This window comes from Eulemur rufifrons, chromosome 26, assembly GCF_041146395.1.
Source record: "Eulemur rufifrons isolate Redbay chromosome 26, OSU_ERuf_1, whole genome shotgun sequence".
Taxonomy (NCBI): Eukaryota; Metazoa; Chordata; class Mammalia; order Primates; family Lemuridae; genus Eulemur; species Eulemur rufifrons.
This window is the reverse complement of record NC_091008.1, coordinates 251,513-272,082: the sequence shown is the minus strand read 5'-3', so window position 1 is coordinate 272,082 and position 20,570 is coordinate 251,513. Positions and strand designations below refer to the sequence as shown.

The 20,570-nt window shown below is 41.0% G+C and overlaps 1 protein-coding gene across 1 annotated transcript in view; it reads right to left on the bottom strand.

The window, feature by feature from the left end:
* TNIP3 (TNFAIP3 interacting protein 3) overlaps positions 1 to 20,299 on the bottom strand; it is a 29,837-nt gene extending 9,538 nt beyond the window's left edge. The window contains exons 1-9 of the mRNA XM_069459091.1: positions 20,219 to 20,299; positions 17,606 to 17,686; positions 16,033 to 16,098; positions 14,752 to 14,880; positions 12,273 to 12,401; positions 8,330 to 8,446; positions 5,156 to 5,281; positions 1,365 to 1,415; positions 396 to 494 (exon numbers count right to left, since the gene is read on the bottom strand). Coding sequence (XP_069315192.1) covers positions 396 to 494; positions 1,365 to 1,415; positions 5,156 to 5,281; positions 8,330 to 8,446; positions 12,273 to 12,401; positions 14,752 to 14,880; positions 16,033 to 16,098; positions 17,606 to 17,686; positions 20,219 to 20,284 — 864 coding nt within the window. The 5' untranslated portion in view covers positions 20,285 to 20,299. The remainder of the gene's footprint in view (positions 1 to 395; positions 495 to 1,364; positions 1,416 to 5,155; positions 5,282 to 8,329; positions 8,447 to 12,272; positions 12,402 to 14,751; positions 14,881 to 16,032; positions 16,099 to 17,605; positions 17,687 to 20,218) is intronic.
* Positions 20,300 to 20,570: the final 271 nt, after the last annotated feature.

Here is a 20,570-nt window from a genome sequence, read left to right as displayed (position 1 = left end):
TCGTCCAATATACTTTTATAACTAAAAGAAGCATCTCATTTTTTGTTTGCCCATATTTCCTTTGCTTTTCTTTACACATAAAAATATCCTTTGGGTAGAGTCGGGCATGCCAATTGAAAATGACTCATAGGAAATGTTATACGTTTGTTCAAGAAATCATACCTCAGTTTGATATCTTTCAGTTAATGTATTCATATCTATGTGTCCTGAGGATTCAGTGTCTCAAAGATAATTATATTGTACACTGACCACTGGAACAGTACAAATTAGGGGCTTGGAGAAATGGAAGCTCTTTCTATAGACAACTTTACATGCCAAAACTCCAGAGATGCACATAATTTTTACCTAAAGAGAACACTAAGCATTTATGTGCCAAAATGAAAGCTCTTACTTACTGGGTGCTCCTGTGGATTCTGCACAGCCGCAGGGCCTGCCAGTCCCCAGGGATCCCGCAGGTGGAAAACCAAGCCGCAGTTACAGGTTGGCAAACACATCTGGGGAGAACAAGGCTGTTGCTTCACGGGCAGTGGGTGAAATTGGGGCGATACACTGACACATGCTCTACAGGAAAAGCTTGGGTTTCAATCTTGAGGTGTCCAATCTGGAGTAATTCTAACTCAAAATAGTATATATGTCAGAACAGATTCAGGACCAATACAGATGAGACTCCAAGGCCAAATTTTATCTAAGGTGAAACTATAATCATTTCTTCATTTTGAAGAAATTAGAAACACTTGAAAAGTATACAGAATTAACTTTTTTGTTTCTGAGTTATCGTCATAGAGGGTCCTCACTGAAGAAAAACCATCCACTGAGGCATAAAAGAAGTTTTCTTAGATTGCAGCCAGAGACAACTCAAGTCCAGAAAGGAAATTAGGAATTAAGAGAAAGGATGTTCATTCTTTAAGGCCACTTGAGAACCCACGGGATCGAATGCCTCAGTGACCAAGAAGACACGGTATTTTCTTGAAAGAGGCAAAATCTTTGCTACGGTTTTCCATGTAAATTGTGTGAGCAACTGCAAGAAATACCAAGGAAATATATGTCCCAGATGTTCGTGGGTGTATGAAGAATCTCCATCTCAGTGAACACACACTAAGGCCTGTGCCGCCAGAAACACGCTCTGGAAAGCGTGTGTCTTGCGTGAGTGTTACGGTCGAAAGTCTTTGGTGGTTTCTAAGCGTGGTCCACCCACTGATGGTTCAGTCGGTACTGAAACGCACGGGCTGCTCTGGACCATCTGCAGCAGCGCGTGCCTCTAACTGGGACCACGAGAAATGCTGCACATGGGAATAAACGTGTGAGTGAAACTTACGGTTGCCACTTCGACCGTGACAAGAGGGCTTCGGTCAGGACCAACATACCTGTTTTAATTGCTTTTCTAGTTTTTCTTTCTCCATCTGACAGGCTTTTATCTACGGACAGAACAAAGGCATTTGCTTATCAAGAAGAGTTCAAGTCATTGGTTCCAAACGCACCCGTGACCCAGCTGTCGGCGACCGACTCAGAGACCTGACCACTGAGGCACTGGCAGCAGGAACCCCAACAAAAACAGTCACAGTTTGGTTTTTCCAATCACACACTGATCCTGTCTTGAAACTCCCAAACGAAGTTTGGAAAGTTGCAGAGCTTTAAATCCTATTCCAACTTTTTGAGGCTACTGTAATCCTGAGTTTTAAGCTGAGCTATTTAGATATAGATACAGAAACAGCTTCCACTGCTGACTGAGTGAAGCTGGAATTGCTCATTCTGACATTCAAAAGCCTCCACAATAAATGTTAGAAGCTGTACATGCACTTAATCCAGGCCAGACACTGACCTAAATCCTTCACGTACAATAACTTACTGAATCCTCTTAGAGCCCCCAGGTGATACTTAATATTATCGTCTCCATTTTGGAGATGAGGACATCCACACACGAGATGTTGAGTAACTTATTCAACGTCACACCGACCTCTCCCGGCCACACCTAGCACAGTCACCTGCCCTGGGTCCCTCCACATGTGACGCACCAAGAGGAAGCTCCTTTTTCTCTGTGTGTTTATTAATGCCACCCTTATCCCTATACCCCACTTTCCGCATCCCTAAAAGGCATGGCCAAATGTTTCCTCCTGTGTGATACTTTTCCGAGTCGCACTCTTCAGAATTATTCCCTCCTCCCTTGGTCTTCCCACGTAGAGTCGCGTGTTTACTATGAGGCTTTGTCCAATATGTGCAATGTATAGTCAATTCTTGCTCCTGGCAGTAGTCATGTGCCATAAAGTCAGAACAAACACCGAGTTAGTGAATTCTGAACCACTGTTCCTAGAAGAAATGCAGGCTTCAGATCCTGCAGGCCTCTGGTCACAGTATTTTTGTCAACTGATGGATACATAACCTTGTTTTATGTGTGTTTCTGATTAAAGACACTTCCATATATATTGCTGATTCATTAACACGGAACTTGTGGTCAAGTGCACTGCAACTTAACGCCTGAATGAAGTTTACCTAACACACGTGTTCTTGGTATAGGCCTGTCAACAGCCTTCATGCACTTAGGAACACTGACAGTACTTCGGCACTATGCTTCGTGGCCCTTGTAAACAATGAAATTACCAACAAAAAGCACAACAATGTGAAAAACACGGCACTAAATGGATCACGAGAAAGAAACTTTCTACAGTCTGAGAGCTGAGACAAGAAGGCGGCATCGCCTTGCTCGACCTCAGCCAGGAACGTGCACATCAGGTGACTCCACCGCTGCTCTGCTCAGGGTTGAGAACGTGCCACGAGACCACTGCGAGGATTGATCTGGGGTAACACACACATTTCAGTGCGCAGGCAAATTCATGTATACGGAATTTGCAAATGCTCAGAACAGACTGTGTACGTCTCTTTAATTATATCATGAGTTCTTTCATAACAACAACTGCTGTTTTATTCCTTTACATCATAAAGCAGAATGCCTTGCAGAAAAAAAAGCACTGGAATTAGAGTACGAGGAACTGAAAGTAGCATGTTCATATAACTAAATGAAACTACTAAACACGCACCCTTCTAACAGACTAAAATAATTTATGAAATACCTTTGAGCCATGACTTGAGCTAGATGTTTTTATACAGGCTTTTCCCCTAGTTAACCCTGAGGACAACTTTGTGAAGTCATGAAGCAGGTATCGTTATCCCTGTTTTACAGGTGAGAATACTGAGAGAGGTTAGGTAACTTATTTTTTAGAGAGAGAGGTTTTAGAGTTATAAGGAACATTTTAGAGCTCATCTCGTCCAACCCTGTCATCTTACAGATGAAGAAAGGGAGTCACTGCAGGTTGAATAACCTGCTCAAGGTCACACCAACTGAGCATTAGGGTGGCAGGACCACCAGGTCTTGCCCCCCAAATTCCTCCGACTCCTGAGTACTTAGGTAGCTGATTTCACCACGTTGCTGTCTTACCATTGTTGCTGCCTTAAAAACATCCCCGGTGACAGAATGAATACATTCTGGTGTGTCAGCAACGAGTTCCAGAATGATTTGACCTAAAAATCCCTCTATAAGTCCACTCGGACAGTAAATAATATGCTATTCAACTAAGGTAATGCCGGTCCTTTTTATTAGATCATAGCATTTAACCTGCTGTGAATACACTTAACATTAAGATCAGCAAACCATCTACTGTATCTCTTTGTGAGTTCTAGCATCCTTTTTTCCAAAGTGAAGGACACTTTTGAAAAATAAATGATTGGGCTATCATTATCTTAAAGAAAAATTTTGATAGTTTTAAGATATCACTTACGTATCATTAAGACTGTCCCTTAGTTTATAAGCACAATTATACTATACTGTGTTTAGGCAATACATTTATTTTGATAACCATCAAAAATTACAGACGGCACAGGAAATGACTTGTGGACTATAGCATATACATGGCATGGATGGACAGATGTCCCTGGCTGGGTAAAAGCTCTGCAATGGCAAGGACATTGCCAGTCTCAGACACCAATTCATCACCAATCTGACCTTAATATAGTAGAACGGATAAAACTCAAATATAGTAGGAAGTGAAACTATTTATACAGTGACAACTTAAAAGAAATTAAGGAAGCTCTGCATGTAAGAAATAAAGCCAAAAGAGAAATTTCTTTACCTAGAGTAACCAGAATATTTTCTTACCTATTGTTTATAAATTATGTATTAGGTTGCATAAATTATTTTCAGAAAATTATTTACTTATATTTTACCACTATTTTAGTCCTCTAATTTCCTAGAGAGAAAATGTTCTCTTGAAAATTTTTTCCACGTAAAATTAGAAATTTCAAAGTAATCCTTCAATAAAAATCAGAAAAGAAATTAAGTTTAGTTCACAATCTACTTTGTATTTGGAGGAGGAAGAGGATGACTAATAGTTTAAAATTTCTTATAGGACTAAGAATCTTAAAGCTAAGAGCTACCACAGCAAGTCCCACAACGATCTCTTATTTATTCAAAAGCACTGCATGATTTTGCAAATCAAAAATGCTGCGTTTCATTTTATTTTTTTAAGCCAAATTGTGTTAGCTACATTTTCCTTCATTAACATCAGTATTTACCCATCATGGCAACTTCCTGAGTCTACTTTAATATATCCTATTACACTTAATTTCAGTGTGCTTACATTTAATATATTCTATTTTAATGAACTGGTAACCATTATCTGGCTTCCTTGAAAGTGCTCCAGTTACATTAAATCTGGGAACCCAATGAACAAAATCCTCAGTTTCACATGTAAATGGCCTTTGGAAATATGTATGTTTTTGGCAGACAGGAGCACTCTCACATAGCTCTTCAAAGAAAATGGCAAGAATTTAGAAACCACTTCACTCTATTTGAGTACTAGGTCGTTCAACTCCCATTCCACCAAGATAAATATTATGAGAAAAAGATCAAAAGAACTGTATTTTATAGAAGACTCTGGAATCCAGTTTCTTGGGTAATACTTTACTTAAGTTAAAAAAAATCTCCAGTCATTTTCATCTCCTCACAAGATTGTTTAAGAATGATTTCATTGCAGGTGCTAATCTCTCCAGAAAATCCAATGTCAACTAACAGAAGTCAAAAAGTCTTCATTTTTTTTTTAAATGAAAAAAATATATATATAGAATACACACATCCTGGCAAAGAGTATTTTGTTTCGATTTGTACCTGAGAATTGAGCCTGCTCAGCTGGGACTGAGAAGTCTGATTAATTTGCTGTAACGCCTCTTTCTCTTGATTAAGTCTTTCTCGATCCGATCGTTCCTTTCTGAAGTCTTCTTCATATATTTGCACCTAGGAAACATTACCTTGCTGTTATAAAAGCTGGGTACTCTTAAGCCATTTAAAAGATTTCAGAAAAGGGGTTATCCGGGCCTTTGCAATCTGAGATGTTCCCATGCTCTCTTCATGAATATTTCTTCATGGTGTGATGGAGAAATACGCAGGACTGTTTAATTTTATCTTTCACTTTGTTTATGGTGGCAACTCTCAACAATTCCTGTATCAGGAATTCAGAAGTAAAGTAACAACATGCATGTTTTGAAACAATTCCTCTCTGCTGCACACTCTCCACCGTGGCGATGAACCCACGGACCAGTCATCTGGCACCAACGCAAGGGCTCCGATGCCCAACACTGCTTGACGTTCTAAACGAGTTTACTGACAAGAGCCGTGAAGAGGGAGCCACGGAATCCTGACATGCTAGCGCGTCCAAGTGTAAACTAGAGGCTGAGCACAAAATAGAAATGAAAGCCTGATGTGTGTGGAAAAAGTAAGGCGTTCACAAATTTTGCCCTTTTAAGTAATATTTTAGTGGAACACCTCTTGACAGGTACTCCAAATATTCTAGAAGGTGACCAACCTAAAAAGAAAAATAGATTTAAGTATTGTTGTTGCTTTAAATTGGCATAGTGTTGACTGGTGGCTTGTAGACCTAACGTGAAGTTATGGAAACTTAGCGAATGGGGCAAAAAAAATTCCTCTTAGACCATGACTTAAATTATTTACATTGGAACACAGTAGCTAGATTTTTGTCTATGAACACTAATGCACGTTGTACCTTCATCACCAACAGTGCAACAAATTTTAACTAGGAGTTTTTCAATTACAAGTCAATAATAATAGAACAAAATAGGCAAGACAAAAAAATTAAACACTTTCTATAGCTCTAGATGCAGATGTACATATTCCATTTTTAAGGCTTTATTTACCAGAAGCATTGCAAAGAAGTTACATACAGCCAAGCTGGCATTTTTACTTTTATTTTTATTTTTTTTGGTTGAGAACTGAGGTTCAATTCCAGAGAGAGTTTAACGCTCTGTAAACAATTACCAGAAGCCTTTTACATGGGACCAGCCCATCTGGTTAGAGTGGGACAGTCTGGCAATGAACGTCATTAGTTCAGCCAAGTAGCAGCAAAGATTCTAATTCAATTTCTTTGTGTATTTAAACCATTTAGTGTTTCACGTGGCACTCGGTGACGTGGTGACTGTGGGTGCCCACTTAGAAACGTGCAGTTAAAATGCTTATGAAGAAAGTCATCAATAGAGCCACCCCAAAACTAAGAAGATGGATCTCCCACTGGGGATTATGAAAACAATGATACCTGTCACTGTCTTTGTCAAATATGAGCTAATCCATTACTGCAAACTCCATGTGTAAGAGTGACTCTTACACACGATGTACATTATACGTGAGCACCAAAGAGGATTCAAGTGTTTGAACATAAGCAATGTGTTTTTTTACTTTTCAAAGGAATCCTAGTTAGCACCAATAGTGTTTTAGGGGTTGAGAATTTGACAGAGCTTTGACACTCCGCATATTACCATAGTCTCTTCATGGATTTACTTTTAAGCCATGCATATGATCACGATTATTCAAATGAACTTGGTAGAAGAGAAAACCCAACTTCACCGTCAAGTGATATGACATCTTTAGATCTACTTACAGATAGGCTACTTCCTATGAAATAACAACAATAAATAACAACAATAACACAAGTGCTCAATCTTTCCATGTACTGCATCAAAAATCGTTGTGATTGGCACTTGCTCAGAGCAAAAACAGTCAACAAATCAAACCCAGGGACATCAGAAAAAGAACACTTTCCAACCCTTTGTTCTATGACGCCCTCTTCCCCACTGCTAATACGTTACTGGCAATACGTGCTTCAGGGATTAGGATTCCTGTCTGTGTCCTGTATTTATCGACACTGCCATGAACTGTTCCAGCCTTTTACCTACATTAGTTTATTTAACCTCTCACAGGAAGAGAGACGTGATACGCACGGTTGGGCCCTCAGACAAGCGCACACCAGCTGCTTGAACTACAGTTAGACACAAACAGTGTGGGCAGCTACAGCCCTACAGCCCTGAGCTGCCAGCAGATACGTGCACGAACTGTAGCAAGCGCACCCTTACTCTTGCTGCCCGCCTGGCAACAGTGAGGGAAGCTGGGGGAGTGGGGAGCAGGGAGCTGCTGGGCGTCAGCAAGATGCCAGGTGCTGCTGCCCACACCTGGGAACAGCTGAGCAGACCTGGCTCTTCAGCCATTATGCCCAGTGCCAAGGATGCCCTTTACAACTGCCCTTCCTGTTCAAAAGTCTGGAGGCCAGCAGCTACGAAATCACAATCTGGCTGCCACCATTTTCTGAAAAGGCCCAGAATTTGGATTAATAGCATTTTTAGGCCAGGCGTGGTGGCTCACGCCTGTAATCCTAGCACTCTGGGAGGCAGAGGCGGGAGGATCGCTTGAGGTCAGGAGTTCGAGACCAGTCTGAGCAAGAGCGAGACCCCCGTCTCTACTAAAAACAGAAAGAAATTAGCTGGACAGCTAAAAATATATATAGAAAAAATGAGCCAGGTATGGTGGCGCATGCCTGTAGTCCCAGCTACTTGGGAGGCTGAGGCAGGAGGATCGCTTGAGCCCAGGAGTCTAAGGTTGCTGTGAGCGAGGCTGACGCCACGGCACTCTAGCCCGGGCAACAGAGGAGACTCTGTCTCAAAAAAAAAAAAAGCATTTTAAAAATAATCTCTACATGAAACTCTCTAGACCCAGTGCTAACAGTATCTCACCCAAAGGTAAATTAGCATGCCCCTCTTTCGACTGTGTGAGCTTGGGCATGCCATTTAATCCAGCGGACACTCAATTCCCTCTTTTATTCGGCATGGGAGTGAACTAGCTGATCTATATTCTTCCTATCAAGCTGTAAAATTAGATGATTCTAATTAAAATAAATGCAAAAAACTTTGACATATTCTGAGCAGCAAGACAAGTGTCCACAGGAGTGTGACAAAGGGGCCCTGTCTTCTCCTCGTGCTCGTGCCATTTCCAGCTTCTCACCTGCTGCTTCAGAACTTCCATTTCTGTTCTCAGCTCTTGAAGGCGGCGCTCGCCAGACTCCCACAAACAGTCCCCGGAAGATGAAGAACACTCGATGCTCAGGGCGTCCTGAAGAGCCTGGGGTAGCAGATAAGCACACGGTCGATCTGAGATTTACCACATCACATGCATCCCTTTATAATTGTTACAATCATTTCAAATGCACCCACAAGGTAGAATTTCATCTTTAATGCTGCTTACACGACGGAATAACTTTCTTCTTTTTGATTTTTTGCCTATATGTATTTTTTTTTTTCCAGAATCTCTGTCTTTTCTCCATGATGATGCTTATGCTATTCAATCCCCATTATTATCTAGGGGGGTTTTGATGTTGGACCTTCCTCTACCTAGCCAAATAGGAAAGGAAACCATATCTATCACCCTTTTCTAGAGTCTCTGGTTTGATTACATTTAACTCTGCAGATGATGCTCAAACTTCAGGGAGCATGAGAGGTAGCAAACAGGCCCATCCCTGGGCACTGCCCGTCCGAGATTCTGCACCAGCAGATCTGGGGGTAGAGTCTGAGAATCTGAGTTTCTCAAAAGCTGAGAAATGTCCCAGATGATGTTTTGAGTAATATTCTGCTATACAACCATACCATACCCCCAACAGGAAAGAGGGATGAAAATAAAACCCTCGGGTATTTTCTTCAAAGCAAATAAACTGGATTGAATACACAGTTGTGTGAACTGATAATCACAAGTTCATTACTAGGCTGACGTATTACAGATCTTTGCTGAGTGAATGGGTCAGCAGGCAGTCAGCTTGCACAAGGAGGGTAGGCCCCAAATTCCGTGCTGTGATGCACGGTGTGCTTAATCAGCTGCTGGAATCAACATTTTGAGTGACTTCTATCACAGAGGTAAAAAAGAAAAGAAAAATATTCATTGTAACATAGAAGAACAATAACATCTTACACGTCATGATCTTCTAACACATGTGCTAAATGAGAAAAAAAAATCTCTGTTCATAACTAACACTTAATATGTATGTTTTCAAGTGACAGTTTAAGGTGTAGATAGACATGTGGGACGAAAGCTCTTCTGGCTTTAGGTGTCTTTTTATTTTTCCTCACTACCCATAAGTAATGTATTGTGCTCATTAAAGCATAAATCTTGGGTCCAGAATTGGCCATTGAACATATTACATACCAGCTAATTAAATTTGTTTATTCATCCATTCATTCATCTACCCATTCAACAAATATTTAAGAACTTATTGGCCGGGGCCGGGCGCGGTGGCTCACGCCTGTAATCCCAGCACTCTGGGAGGCCGAGGTGGGCGGATCGTTTGAGCTCAGGAGTTCGAGACCAGCCTGAGCAAGAGCGAGACCCCATCTCTACTAAAAATAGAAAGAAATTATATGGACAGCTAAAAATATATATAGAAAAAATTAGCCGGGCATGGTGGCGCATGCCTGTAGTCCCAGCTACTCGGGAGGCTGAGACAGGAGGATCGCTTGAGCTCAGGAGTTTGAGGTTGCTGTGAGCTAGGCTAACGCCACGGCACTCACTCTAGCCTGGGCAACAGAGTGAGACTCTGTCTCAAAAAAAAAAAAAAAAAAAAAAAAGAACTTATTGGCCGGGCGCGGTGGCTCACGCCTGTAATCCTAGCACTCTGGGAGGCCGAGGCGGGTGGATCGCTCGAGGTCAGGAGTTCGAGACCAGCCTGAGCAAGAGTGAGACCCCGTCTCTACTAAAAATAGAAAGAAATTATATGGACAACTAAAATATATATATACAAAAAATTAGCCGGGCATGGTGGTGCATGCCTGTAGTCCCAGCTACTCGGGAGGCTGAGGCAGGAGGATCGCTTGAGCCCAGGAGTTTGAGGTTGCTGTGAGCTAGGCTGAAGCCACGGCACTCACTCTAGCCCGGGCAACAGAGTGAGACTCTGTCTCAAAAAAAAAAAAAAAAAAAAGAACTTATTATAAGCAAGGCCCCGTTCTAGGCACTCAAGATACAGCAGTGAACAAAATAGAAGAAAAGTCAGGACCACATTATGCTGTTGCCTTTGTGAGTCCCTTTCTCCATAAAAATACATATTAAAATTATATTTTACAACTGCCTTGCTATAAAGGCAAATATACATGAAAACATATATTCAACAAAAGTTTATTTTTTCTTCTGATTTTAAGTGAAAGCAAATATTTATGGGCCCCTAAACGTATTGTGGGCCCTAGACACTGTGTCTACTGTGCTTAATGAAGACAGCTGTACAAAAATCCTGCCCTCATGTAGCTTATAATCAAGATTGAGAGACAGAAAACAAATAGGATAATAAATATAAGACATTAAACATATATTAGGTAGTAACAAATTCCAAGGAAAAATTAAAGCAGGAAATATGAGGAGTATGTAATTTTAATTAAGATAGCCAGAAAAGTCATCTTCGGGAGGTGACATTTGTATAAATATCTGTGTTTACTTAAATCTATTTTTCTCATTGATATTTTATGATTCTAATCACCAGAATTATAAAAGTATTATTTTTCTAACTTCAAAAAATTGTCTGGGAACTATAAATACATAAAGATGAAGTGTGCACATGGACATAAGTGAAAAAACAGCATTCTTGGCTGTTCTGATATCTATAAGATTTATATCTTTGTGCCCACATTTAGGGACATGAACTACAGAATATAAAAAAACTTGTAATATGGTGTCAAAAATGGCAGAGATTTTTTAATATAATCTCAATTAGTTCCTCTAATTCATTTGTAGAAGATTTTCCAGCAGAGAATAAGAGGAAAAAGATACATATTTGCCCTAAATTTGTCTGTCTACACATTGTTTTTCTCTCTTAGAGGATAAAGTACATTGTTTAAGAAGCCAATCTCCACTTTGCCGTTTTCTCCTGATGAATAACTCGTTCCACAAACAGATCTAATACAGGGTCACATTTGCAAAGCATCCTATCTATCAACTATGCAGGCACATGCTTAGCACTGAGGGTCTTTAAATGACACCTGTGAACTCTGGTTAAACTACAGCCATGGGCATTCAGTCCAAAATGCAGGGGTTGAGCACATTTTCAAGGCCAAACATCTACTCTCCTTTCAGAAGACAGACAATTTCTGTGGCTTTGGTCATGAGAGACCTAGCTGAGAGATGCATATCTCAGCTCAACCACGTGCTACAGCATTCCCATGTTCCACACACGGCTTGGGTCTTGGAAGTCAACAGCAAAGGATTTTTTATTTTTTCTGCGAACTAGTCATCGGCCCCTTCCCCCTGATAATTAAGTAATCAGTCCATAACCCCTCCCCCCCAACACACTCGCGCGCACGCATCATCCTTTTGCAGCAATTCACAGGCTGCCCCTTTGAAGAATCATGTTGGAGTTAAGGTATTACACCACCTGCATTTTCCTAAAAGCCTAGACTATTCCTGACCGCCACCCCCCCACATCCTGCCCCCAATAAAAGTGGGTTTTAGGCTTGCACTTGGGAGGGCCACCATCTCAGCCTTGGGTCTGGCATTTAGCATGCTTCCATACAGTGTGCATCACACCCAGCTCCACAGTGATCATTTTAAAGAGCAGCTTGTTTCCTCAGGAAGCTTTTGTGGTTGACCAAGAGATACGTTACTGTTCGCAAACACCCGCTTGCTTTGTGTGGTTCTTCAAACTAAAGAAAACAGTTCTTATAGTCTATAATTTCTCCTCACTTCTCTTTTTCATGATGATTCTTTGCAGGGACATAAATTCCCTAAAGCCTCCTTACCCAGGTATGGCTGAAAGCTGCAGACGTGAGCAATTTCTAAAATTACAGACAATGTCTCGTGAAGCCCCCAAGGCTGGGACCCATGTTGCAGGCTAGATTTTGTTGTGACTCTCAGTAGGAATGTGTCCTTACACAGGGACCTCTCATTCTGATCTCTCATGCTTGAGCTGGCCTCATACCTTATTGAGGCGTCTTATTTCACATTCTAAATGTTCCTTCTTCTTGTTTGCAAGAGCATTCTTTTCCTTCAAAAGCTTATTCTCTTTCTTCAATTCATGCAATTCTTCATTTAGGCTTTCCTTTTCCTTCTGAGGTAAAGAGCAAGAAAAGAAAATCAAACTCAGTAAATGTCAAATGCGATATTGTAGAAAAAGTGATATATCAGCTGCTGTGGTAGATTGAGAGGGTCACCCTTCTGAAATATAATAACAGAACCTGCAAGGTTTTCACTTAACATTCCATTTGAGCAATATCCTTCGGGTGAAAGACAAGGTTAGGATTGAAGAAATCTTTCTTCTATCAAAACTTAGTGCAGTAGCTTAGAAGTTTTGTGACCCTAGGAAAAAAAAAAATCAAGATTCCCTAAGTCTTACTTTCAATAGTCAAATAAATGGGTCTACAGAATAAACAAGTTCCCGTATACTGAGTGATGGATAAGTGATTCAGAAAAGTAGTTGAAATTCCTAAAAAGAAAAAAAACTGTCACTGCAACAAAACAATACTCTATCTGAAAGCTCAATCCTGCAACATTCTGTACTAGAGAGTGGGAGAAGAGAATAATTTTTTGGCAAACAAGACCCTTCACTATAGATAATTATTCAGAGCACTACATTGGCGTGATTATTATTTTTAAAAGGTAGAAATCAGCTAGTCCAATTGCCACCACTCTTCCATTTTTTTAGATCTTTATCAAGAAGTCTAGGCCGGGCGCGGTGGCTCACGCCTGTAATCCTAGCACTCTGGGAGGCCGAGGCAGGTGGATTGCTCAAGGTCAGGAGTTCGAGACCAGTCTGAGTGAGACCCCGTCTCTACTAAAAATAGAAAGACATTATATGGACAACTAAAAATCTATATAGAAAAAATTAGCCGGGCATAGTGGCGCATGCCTGTAGTCCCAGCTACTCGGGAGGCTGAGGCAGTAGGATCGCTTAAGCCGAGGAGTCTGAGGTTGCTGTGAGCTAAGCTGACGCCACGGCACTCACTCTAGCCTGGGCAACAAAGTGAGACTCTGTCTCAACAACAACAACAACAACAAAAAAAAAGAAGTCTAGTGTATTAAATCACTGAAGGTTAGCTGCTTAGACACTAACAGGCTCTGGATTCAGACAATATCCCCCATCTCTCAATTTTATATACTAGATAGTAAATGTTTTGTCAAGCAAATTGGATTCTTAATGAGATTGAGATTTTAACCAGGTAAAATAAATACTGCAGAATTTAGGTAATTCAAGAAAACAGCTAATACATGAGTTAAAGTACGTTATTTTAGTAATTGATATTTCCCAACGCAACTATTAAATTTTAAAAATCCACTTTAGGTAATCCATTGTCATTAAAAGTGGAAACATTTTTTATTTGCTTTTAGTTAAATAGAATACGACTCTATACTTAGAAAATGAACCAATCATTTTCTAACTTAAGAGAAAATTATTCTAACTAGAAAACGGTCCCAACTGCACACGGAAAAAATGACAAAGATTCCCGGTCAGGGTGTAATTGGAAAAGGAAATGGTGTCTACATGGCTGAGAGGGAGTTGCCAAAATCCATTTTCCCTGCTCACTGCGACAAATACATCCTTCGCAAGGCAGGAGAACCTGGACTGGCATGTTCTGTGCTGGTTTTAAACGCTGCCTTGAGACTTCCGCATGTTTTAAAATATTGCCAACGCCTCACATCAGCGACAAGACTCCACCTGAGAACATCTACCCTTTCGTTTTTTCTTACTACACTTGGAGGCCGCTAGAATTTAAGGTTTCCTCCCCGGTTTCTACACTATTCAGGAAGTCCAATAATTGAAAGTAAAACCAGAGGGGAAAAAAAGAATCTATTTCAAGAGAAACTGTCGTCTCAATCCTGTCTACCCAGTTCGCAGCAGGGACTGCCGGAGGCTTAGAATCTGGGAAGTGGGTTCGAGTCCCACTTCCGCATCGCTGGCCAGTCAACCTCCGCACCCCTCAGCTTCCTCATCTTTAATGTGGCAAAAGTCACATTTTCCTCACAGGTGGGCTGAGGACGTTAAATGAGATAATGAGGCTGAAGTGCTTCTAAAAATGTTATTTTTTGATGATTACGAACGTCATACCTGTTTGTAAAGTCTCTGTAAGCTGTCCTGTACAAATACAAGGTAGTGCTGTATTATTATTAACGCTTCTAATAAAAATAATAACTATGAATAAAAAGAAAAATAACTTTCGTCTTGGCTGAAGCGCCCCGAAGGCCGGCGCCCTCCCGGCGGGGCCCGCGGCTATCCGCGCCTGCGCACGACGCGGGGCGAGCCCGGCGCCTCCCCCTCCTCCCGGGCCCGGCCCTCAGCCACCGCCCGGCCTCGCGCGACCCGCACCCCGCGCGCGAGCGGCGCGGCCGAGCAGCGACCTGGCGTCGCTCGCGGACGGGGTTTCCACAGGAAGCCCCGCTTCGACCGTCCGGCGCCCGCCCACCTCCTCGCGCGGCGGGTTCCGGGCGGGGCCGCGCGGCCCGTCCCCGTCTCTGGGGCGCTGTCGCCGCTCCCCGTCCGGCGCGCTGAGCCGTCTTTCCGCGGCGTCCAGTTTCGTCTTCAGCTCCGCGACCTGGGGAGGCGTTCACAGACAGTCGCCGCGCCGCCCGAGCCCGCGCTCGCGGGGACGGACACGCCCCGCCCCACGCCGAGCGCCGCTCGACGTCTGAGGGAGACGGTCCGCGGCGCGGCGCACGCGCTTATCCCCACACAGCCTCGCGCTGCCCGCTTCCCCGGCTCACCCCGCGGGGACAACCGCTGTGGCGCCAGCGGCGTCCCCAGGTTGGTCATGCTACTCTGGGCTCTCAAGGCGAGCCTGGCACGATCTGGAAAAGGCGGCGGGCGGCGGGGCTGGCAGAATATGCCCACGCCGGAGAAAAACGGGCACGGCCTTTAATCCGACGCCCGACTGGACGGACCGGACGTCGGACCGACGGCGCTGCTTCCGGCACGGGCACGACCCTGTCGCCGGCGCGCGTTGCCACGTGCGCGCCGCCCGGGAAGACGCGCCAACTCCGGCCGCACCTTTCAAATTTAGTACTTGTGGGCATCGTAATGGGAGATAAAGGGACAAATCCTGCTGTCTTCCTCACCTGTGGTCTAGTTTCCTTTATTTAGGGCAACTTACTTTCTCTTTTTGAGGACCGAATGATTTTAAATTATAAATTTGTCTTTTACCTATGAAAGGAGATTTTTGTCCAAAAAGTTCCTTTTCTCACCAAAGCAAAAGCTTCTTGACAGCCAATGTGCTTTAGAGGGAAGAGGGGGACGCCCCGTTTTCCCTCACACTTTCGCTGTCGCCACTGTTTGTTTCTGTATCTGTGGAGACCAGCTTTTGCTATCTAATTGATTAATTAGAGCTAGACTTGCATAAAACGGTGTGAACTTGAAACCATCTCTCGCTGCACATGTAACTTGGGTGTTTATGGCTGCAGGTATCAGTAGGCCGGGATACTCGATGGACCGTGATAAATGGGCGTAAAAATCCCGAGACACTGCTGGGGGCTATTTTTAGCACATTTCTTTAGCTCCCCTCAAGATAATTCGCTGACGCTGATCGTTAATTTTCAATACCAAGACGCCAATAATGTACTCAGCATCCGTCCCTCACTGTTCAGCAGTCGGCTCTCCACCGATCTCTCTGTGGCTGAAATCAATGAGTCCTCACGCTCTTGGCTCTACCAGGGTTATTGGTTTCAAGAAAACACCAGATAGACGTGCTTACCTTTCTTTCATATAACTTTTTCATACTTCTAAATTGCTGATCCCATTGCTGGTTAACTTCCAGGAGCTGAAATGATTAAAATTTGATGAATCAAAAAAAAGTGTCCGCCCATCTGGAAATTTGGCTAAAATGAAATCACTTTTTGACCTTACTGAAGATTTTTTGGAAACCATGAATGAGGATGAGATTCCTTCCATCAAGTTCTGATTGGGCGAGGATAATTTAATTGGACACACTCTCTAGTTAGAATCATCTTTTAGTAATTGATCCATGTATGAACAACTATTGTCTTAGATATATCTTGACAAATCAGCTGGACAGTTTATCAGTAACTATTAACTTTTCTTAGTTATTTGAATCTTCATCTTTGTTTAATCCAATCAGAATCTGGTAAAAATCTATAAGTAATGATAGCTTTCTGTAAAATTTATTAATGTATGAAGGGTCTTTTTCCAAACCTTTCCATATTGGTCTATGTGTTTACGCTGATTATTATGATGAAATATTTTTTCCAGTTCTTTTAAAGCAGAATTTATATTAACAAATCCTAGACTCCATTAACTGATAATCATTTGCTTGGAACAATGTGCTTTAAAAGATTATCACTTGATTTGTGATAATGCTCAAATGGATAGCACCTTTTTGAAAGCATAGATTTCAAGGAATAACAGTTTCACCCTAAGAAAATATTTAGAAAAATTTTAGGCAGCAAACAATTTAAGGATCTTAAAACTATCTGCTAATTAGAAGGTAGAAAGAACACTATGATCTGTGTTTTAGTATTTTTGTAGGGGAAGCTCACAGCTTCCTACACAAAGAGAAATTCCAGCACTTATCAATGTGGAACAGACACTGAGAAGATAAGTCACATGACTAAAAAAATAGCAAGGCCTTCTCCTAATTAAAAGACAAAATATCTAATTCAGAGTGGCAGTTACTAGATATATCTTACACTGGAAATAGATATGGTTATTTAGTATAAGACTATATAATATTATTATGTAAATATACCTGATCTGCTGGCATTTTAGGGATTCGCATTTCTATGCTATAGTAACATTACTCTGCCATAGTTCAGTAATTTTCCAGATGGGCACAATATTCTATGCAGTATCAAAGAGGAATAGAAGGCACTATAGAAAAAATGAAAGATGTATTAAATAATACATAGAATGGGTTAGAAAAGAAATTACAAAATTACAAGTCAACTGTACTTATAAAGCCTTTGACAGTTTGAGTTTCAAGGTGTGTCAAGTTGCAAGGCATAAAGGGTACAGGTGATAAGCTCACGTGGTCCATGTGAAAGAAAGATCTAAGTTTTCAGAAAATTAGTATTATAATTACCAGATGTATGTCTTTGTTATTTCTCATCCATCATTGCACAAACACTGAGAGACCAAGTACAAGATATGTGGGTGAATAAGAAAAAAGCACTTGCTTTCAAAACGTGCAGAGTAGTATCCTAGAGATAAATACTGTGACCTGATAAAAATAAAAAGCACGAGGTGCTACACTATTTTATTCTAGCGTGAATCCACGACACATGTGGCTTCAACTAATATTTCTAAATTACCTCTTTTCTCTGTTTTTCCAGGCACCTTATCTTTTGTTCAAGAGAATTTGTCAAGTTCGTTCTTCTTGATGATTGAGCACACTGAAAACAAACAGAAAAAGAAGATTGAAACAAAAGTCTACAAAATAAGCAGGAGCAATACTGTCCTTCACAAACCTCATGCATTTGGCCAACTCTCATGTTGTGATTCATAAAAATACCTGATTCTAGCAGTAAAAATCCTCACACTGTAAGTCCTTCATAGTAACTTGTTGATGAATCAGCTTCAAATTATATTTTAAACTCCTTTATATGAATTAGTTACCCAAGTAATTCTCTAATAAATTACAAATGTATCTATGTACTGCAATGGGCAAGCCAGAGATTAGAATTTCAAATTTCATGAATTTGGATTTCAATCTTTTCCAAAAAAATAACAATTCAGAGTATGATGGCTTATAGAAATCAGGTAAGTTTCATGGGTACATTTTAGGCATTTACATAGTATACATTTCTAAAAAGTCATTTTTATAGCTGTGCCCACGAACATGTATGTGAGTAGGATTCTGAAGAGTAGCCCTAGCAAAAGTCAGAGGAGTGATAGAACCATCAAGAATAAACAATACATACAGCTAAAATGTGGCAAGTTGATTCCAGAACTAAATAAGTTAACTACTTTGATGCCAAATGTGGTGGCTCACACCTGTAATCCTAGCACTAGCCTGGGCAACATAGCGAGACCCTGTCTCAAAAAAAAAAAAAATTAAAAATTGTAGCAGTGCATAGTGGCACACACCTGTAGTCCCAGCTATTCTGAAGACTAAGGCAGAAGCATTGCTTGAGCACAGGAATCCGAGGTTACAGTGAGCTATGATTAGGCCACTGCACTCTAGCCTGGGTGACAGAGGGAGACTCTGTCTCTAAAAAAAACAAAAACAGAACAAACAAAAGAAAAAAAAAAAAAACACCCAAAACCAAACCAAACCAAAGAAACTTTAATGACCATGACACACGTATGTTATAGAGGTGGGCATAGATTATCTGGTACTGTGTAACTTTAGTCAGCTCCTTGAATAAAGCCACTAGATTACAAATTTAGATTCATTATAAATTATTGGCATAATGAAAAAGTTAACCACCTTTCTTTTTAGACGTATTTTTTTAGAAGGGGGAGTATTCATTTAAAGAAAGCTCGAAAGCTCTGGAAACCACCATCTGCCTAACTTTCCACCAGCAACCTCGCTCACAGCAACCTCAAACTCCTGGGCTCACTCGATCCTCCTTGCCTCAGCCTCCCGAGTAGCTGGGACTACAGGCATGTGCCACCATGCCCGGCTAATTTTTTCTATGTATATTTTTAGTTGTCCAGCTAATTTCTTTCTATTTTTTTAGTAGAGACGGGGTCTCACTCTTGCTCAGGCTGGTCTCGAACTCCTGACCTCGAGCGATCCTCCCTCCTCGGCCTCCCAGAGTGCCAGGATTATAGGCGTGGGCCACCGCATCCAGCCAGACAGTGTTTTTGTTTTCATTTTTTTTTTTTTACCTTCATAAATAATTTTCTCTGGAAGAAAAGTGTAAAATATTTGACCCTTGATTTTTATTTTATAACCAAGAATTACTGAAAAGCTAGTTACTAAATCTGCAAGAGAATCTACTTGTAACTGTAGGAGTACTAATTTCTGAAACTCAGAAGTATGCTCAGTTATAAGTGGGAGAGGAAAGGAGGGAGGAGAGGTAGATGGCACAGTGAATAGGAATGGCCCGCAAGCCGAGAATGTGTCACCAGGAGTTTCACTGGAGATTAGGCAACATTTTACCCTGGTTCATATGTCTCAGGTGTGTATTAAAATGAAGTTAAATAAATCAAACACAAAGGTTTGTGGTCACTTTTCATTTGTATATACTTTGCTTTTCAGTTGCTAGTGAAGGTATCTAATAAAGATTTTTAGTCACTGGTTCTAGTAAGAGTCTGCTTACAGAGCAATTATTCCCTATAAACAATCCCCTATGATTACTCCCTGTAAAGTATAATCTGTGTTCAAAGTATCTGGGCATTTCTTTCTTTACCATAACAGCCGTACCAACTTCTAGTATATTTTAAGGTCTGACACTACTACATTAAATACCTAAATGAACAAAAGAGTTCCACCTAGTTTCCCATTATACCTTGATTATCTCAAAAAAAAAAAAACAACTTTAAGAAAGCACTTTACTTCATTCATTCAATTAGCAAGTATCTATTTCAATAACTGAAGAAAAACACTGATATCAGTTGTAACTATGTAAAAATTTTACTATAGATACTCTATTGCTATAATATGTTCTATTTCTAACCAGACCAATATTCTTTTTACATTTTATATTGAACTAAATTCCTGTAAATCAAGAGCAAAATATGGAACCCATGGAGTTGGGAGGCCAAAAGTAATTTTGACAGATTTAATCCTCTCATTTTGTAAAAGAAGAAATGTAGCCCAGAGAGGTTAAAGGCAATGCACCAGTTACCCAGATACTTTTTCTGTGTTAAATAACATTGATTAAAAATATAGAGCACATCTTACCTAAAAAATTAACTGCCAGGAATGCTACTAATGCCAGGTATGCTCAATTCATCCCCTAGAAATGTGTTCTTACCTCGGCATGCTCCATAGAACTTTCTGCAGCACTCATTCTAGAAGTTTCCTGTACAACATGTGCCATGGAAGCCGTTTTTCCTGGAGTCTTGGAAAGCAGTGGGGAAAAAAAAGAGGAAAAAAACGTCTCTTGTGGTATCTTTTAGGGTGAGAGCAAATATACAAAATTTAAAAAACACGCACCGCAGTTAACTCACGATAGAAGCTAACAGCAATAGTTTTTCATTAAAAATAAACAGAAGTAACTCTGGATATGAATTACACAGAATAAGGTTATATAAGCACAGTAGCTGTGATTTTAACTTTTCTTCTCTTCCAAATAGGGATTTCCCAGGATGTCTCAAAAGGGCAGG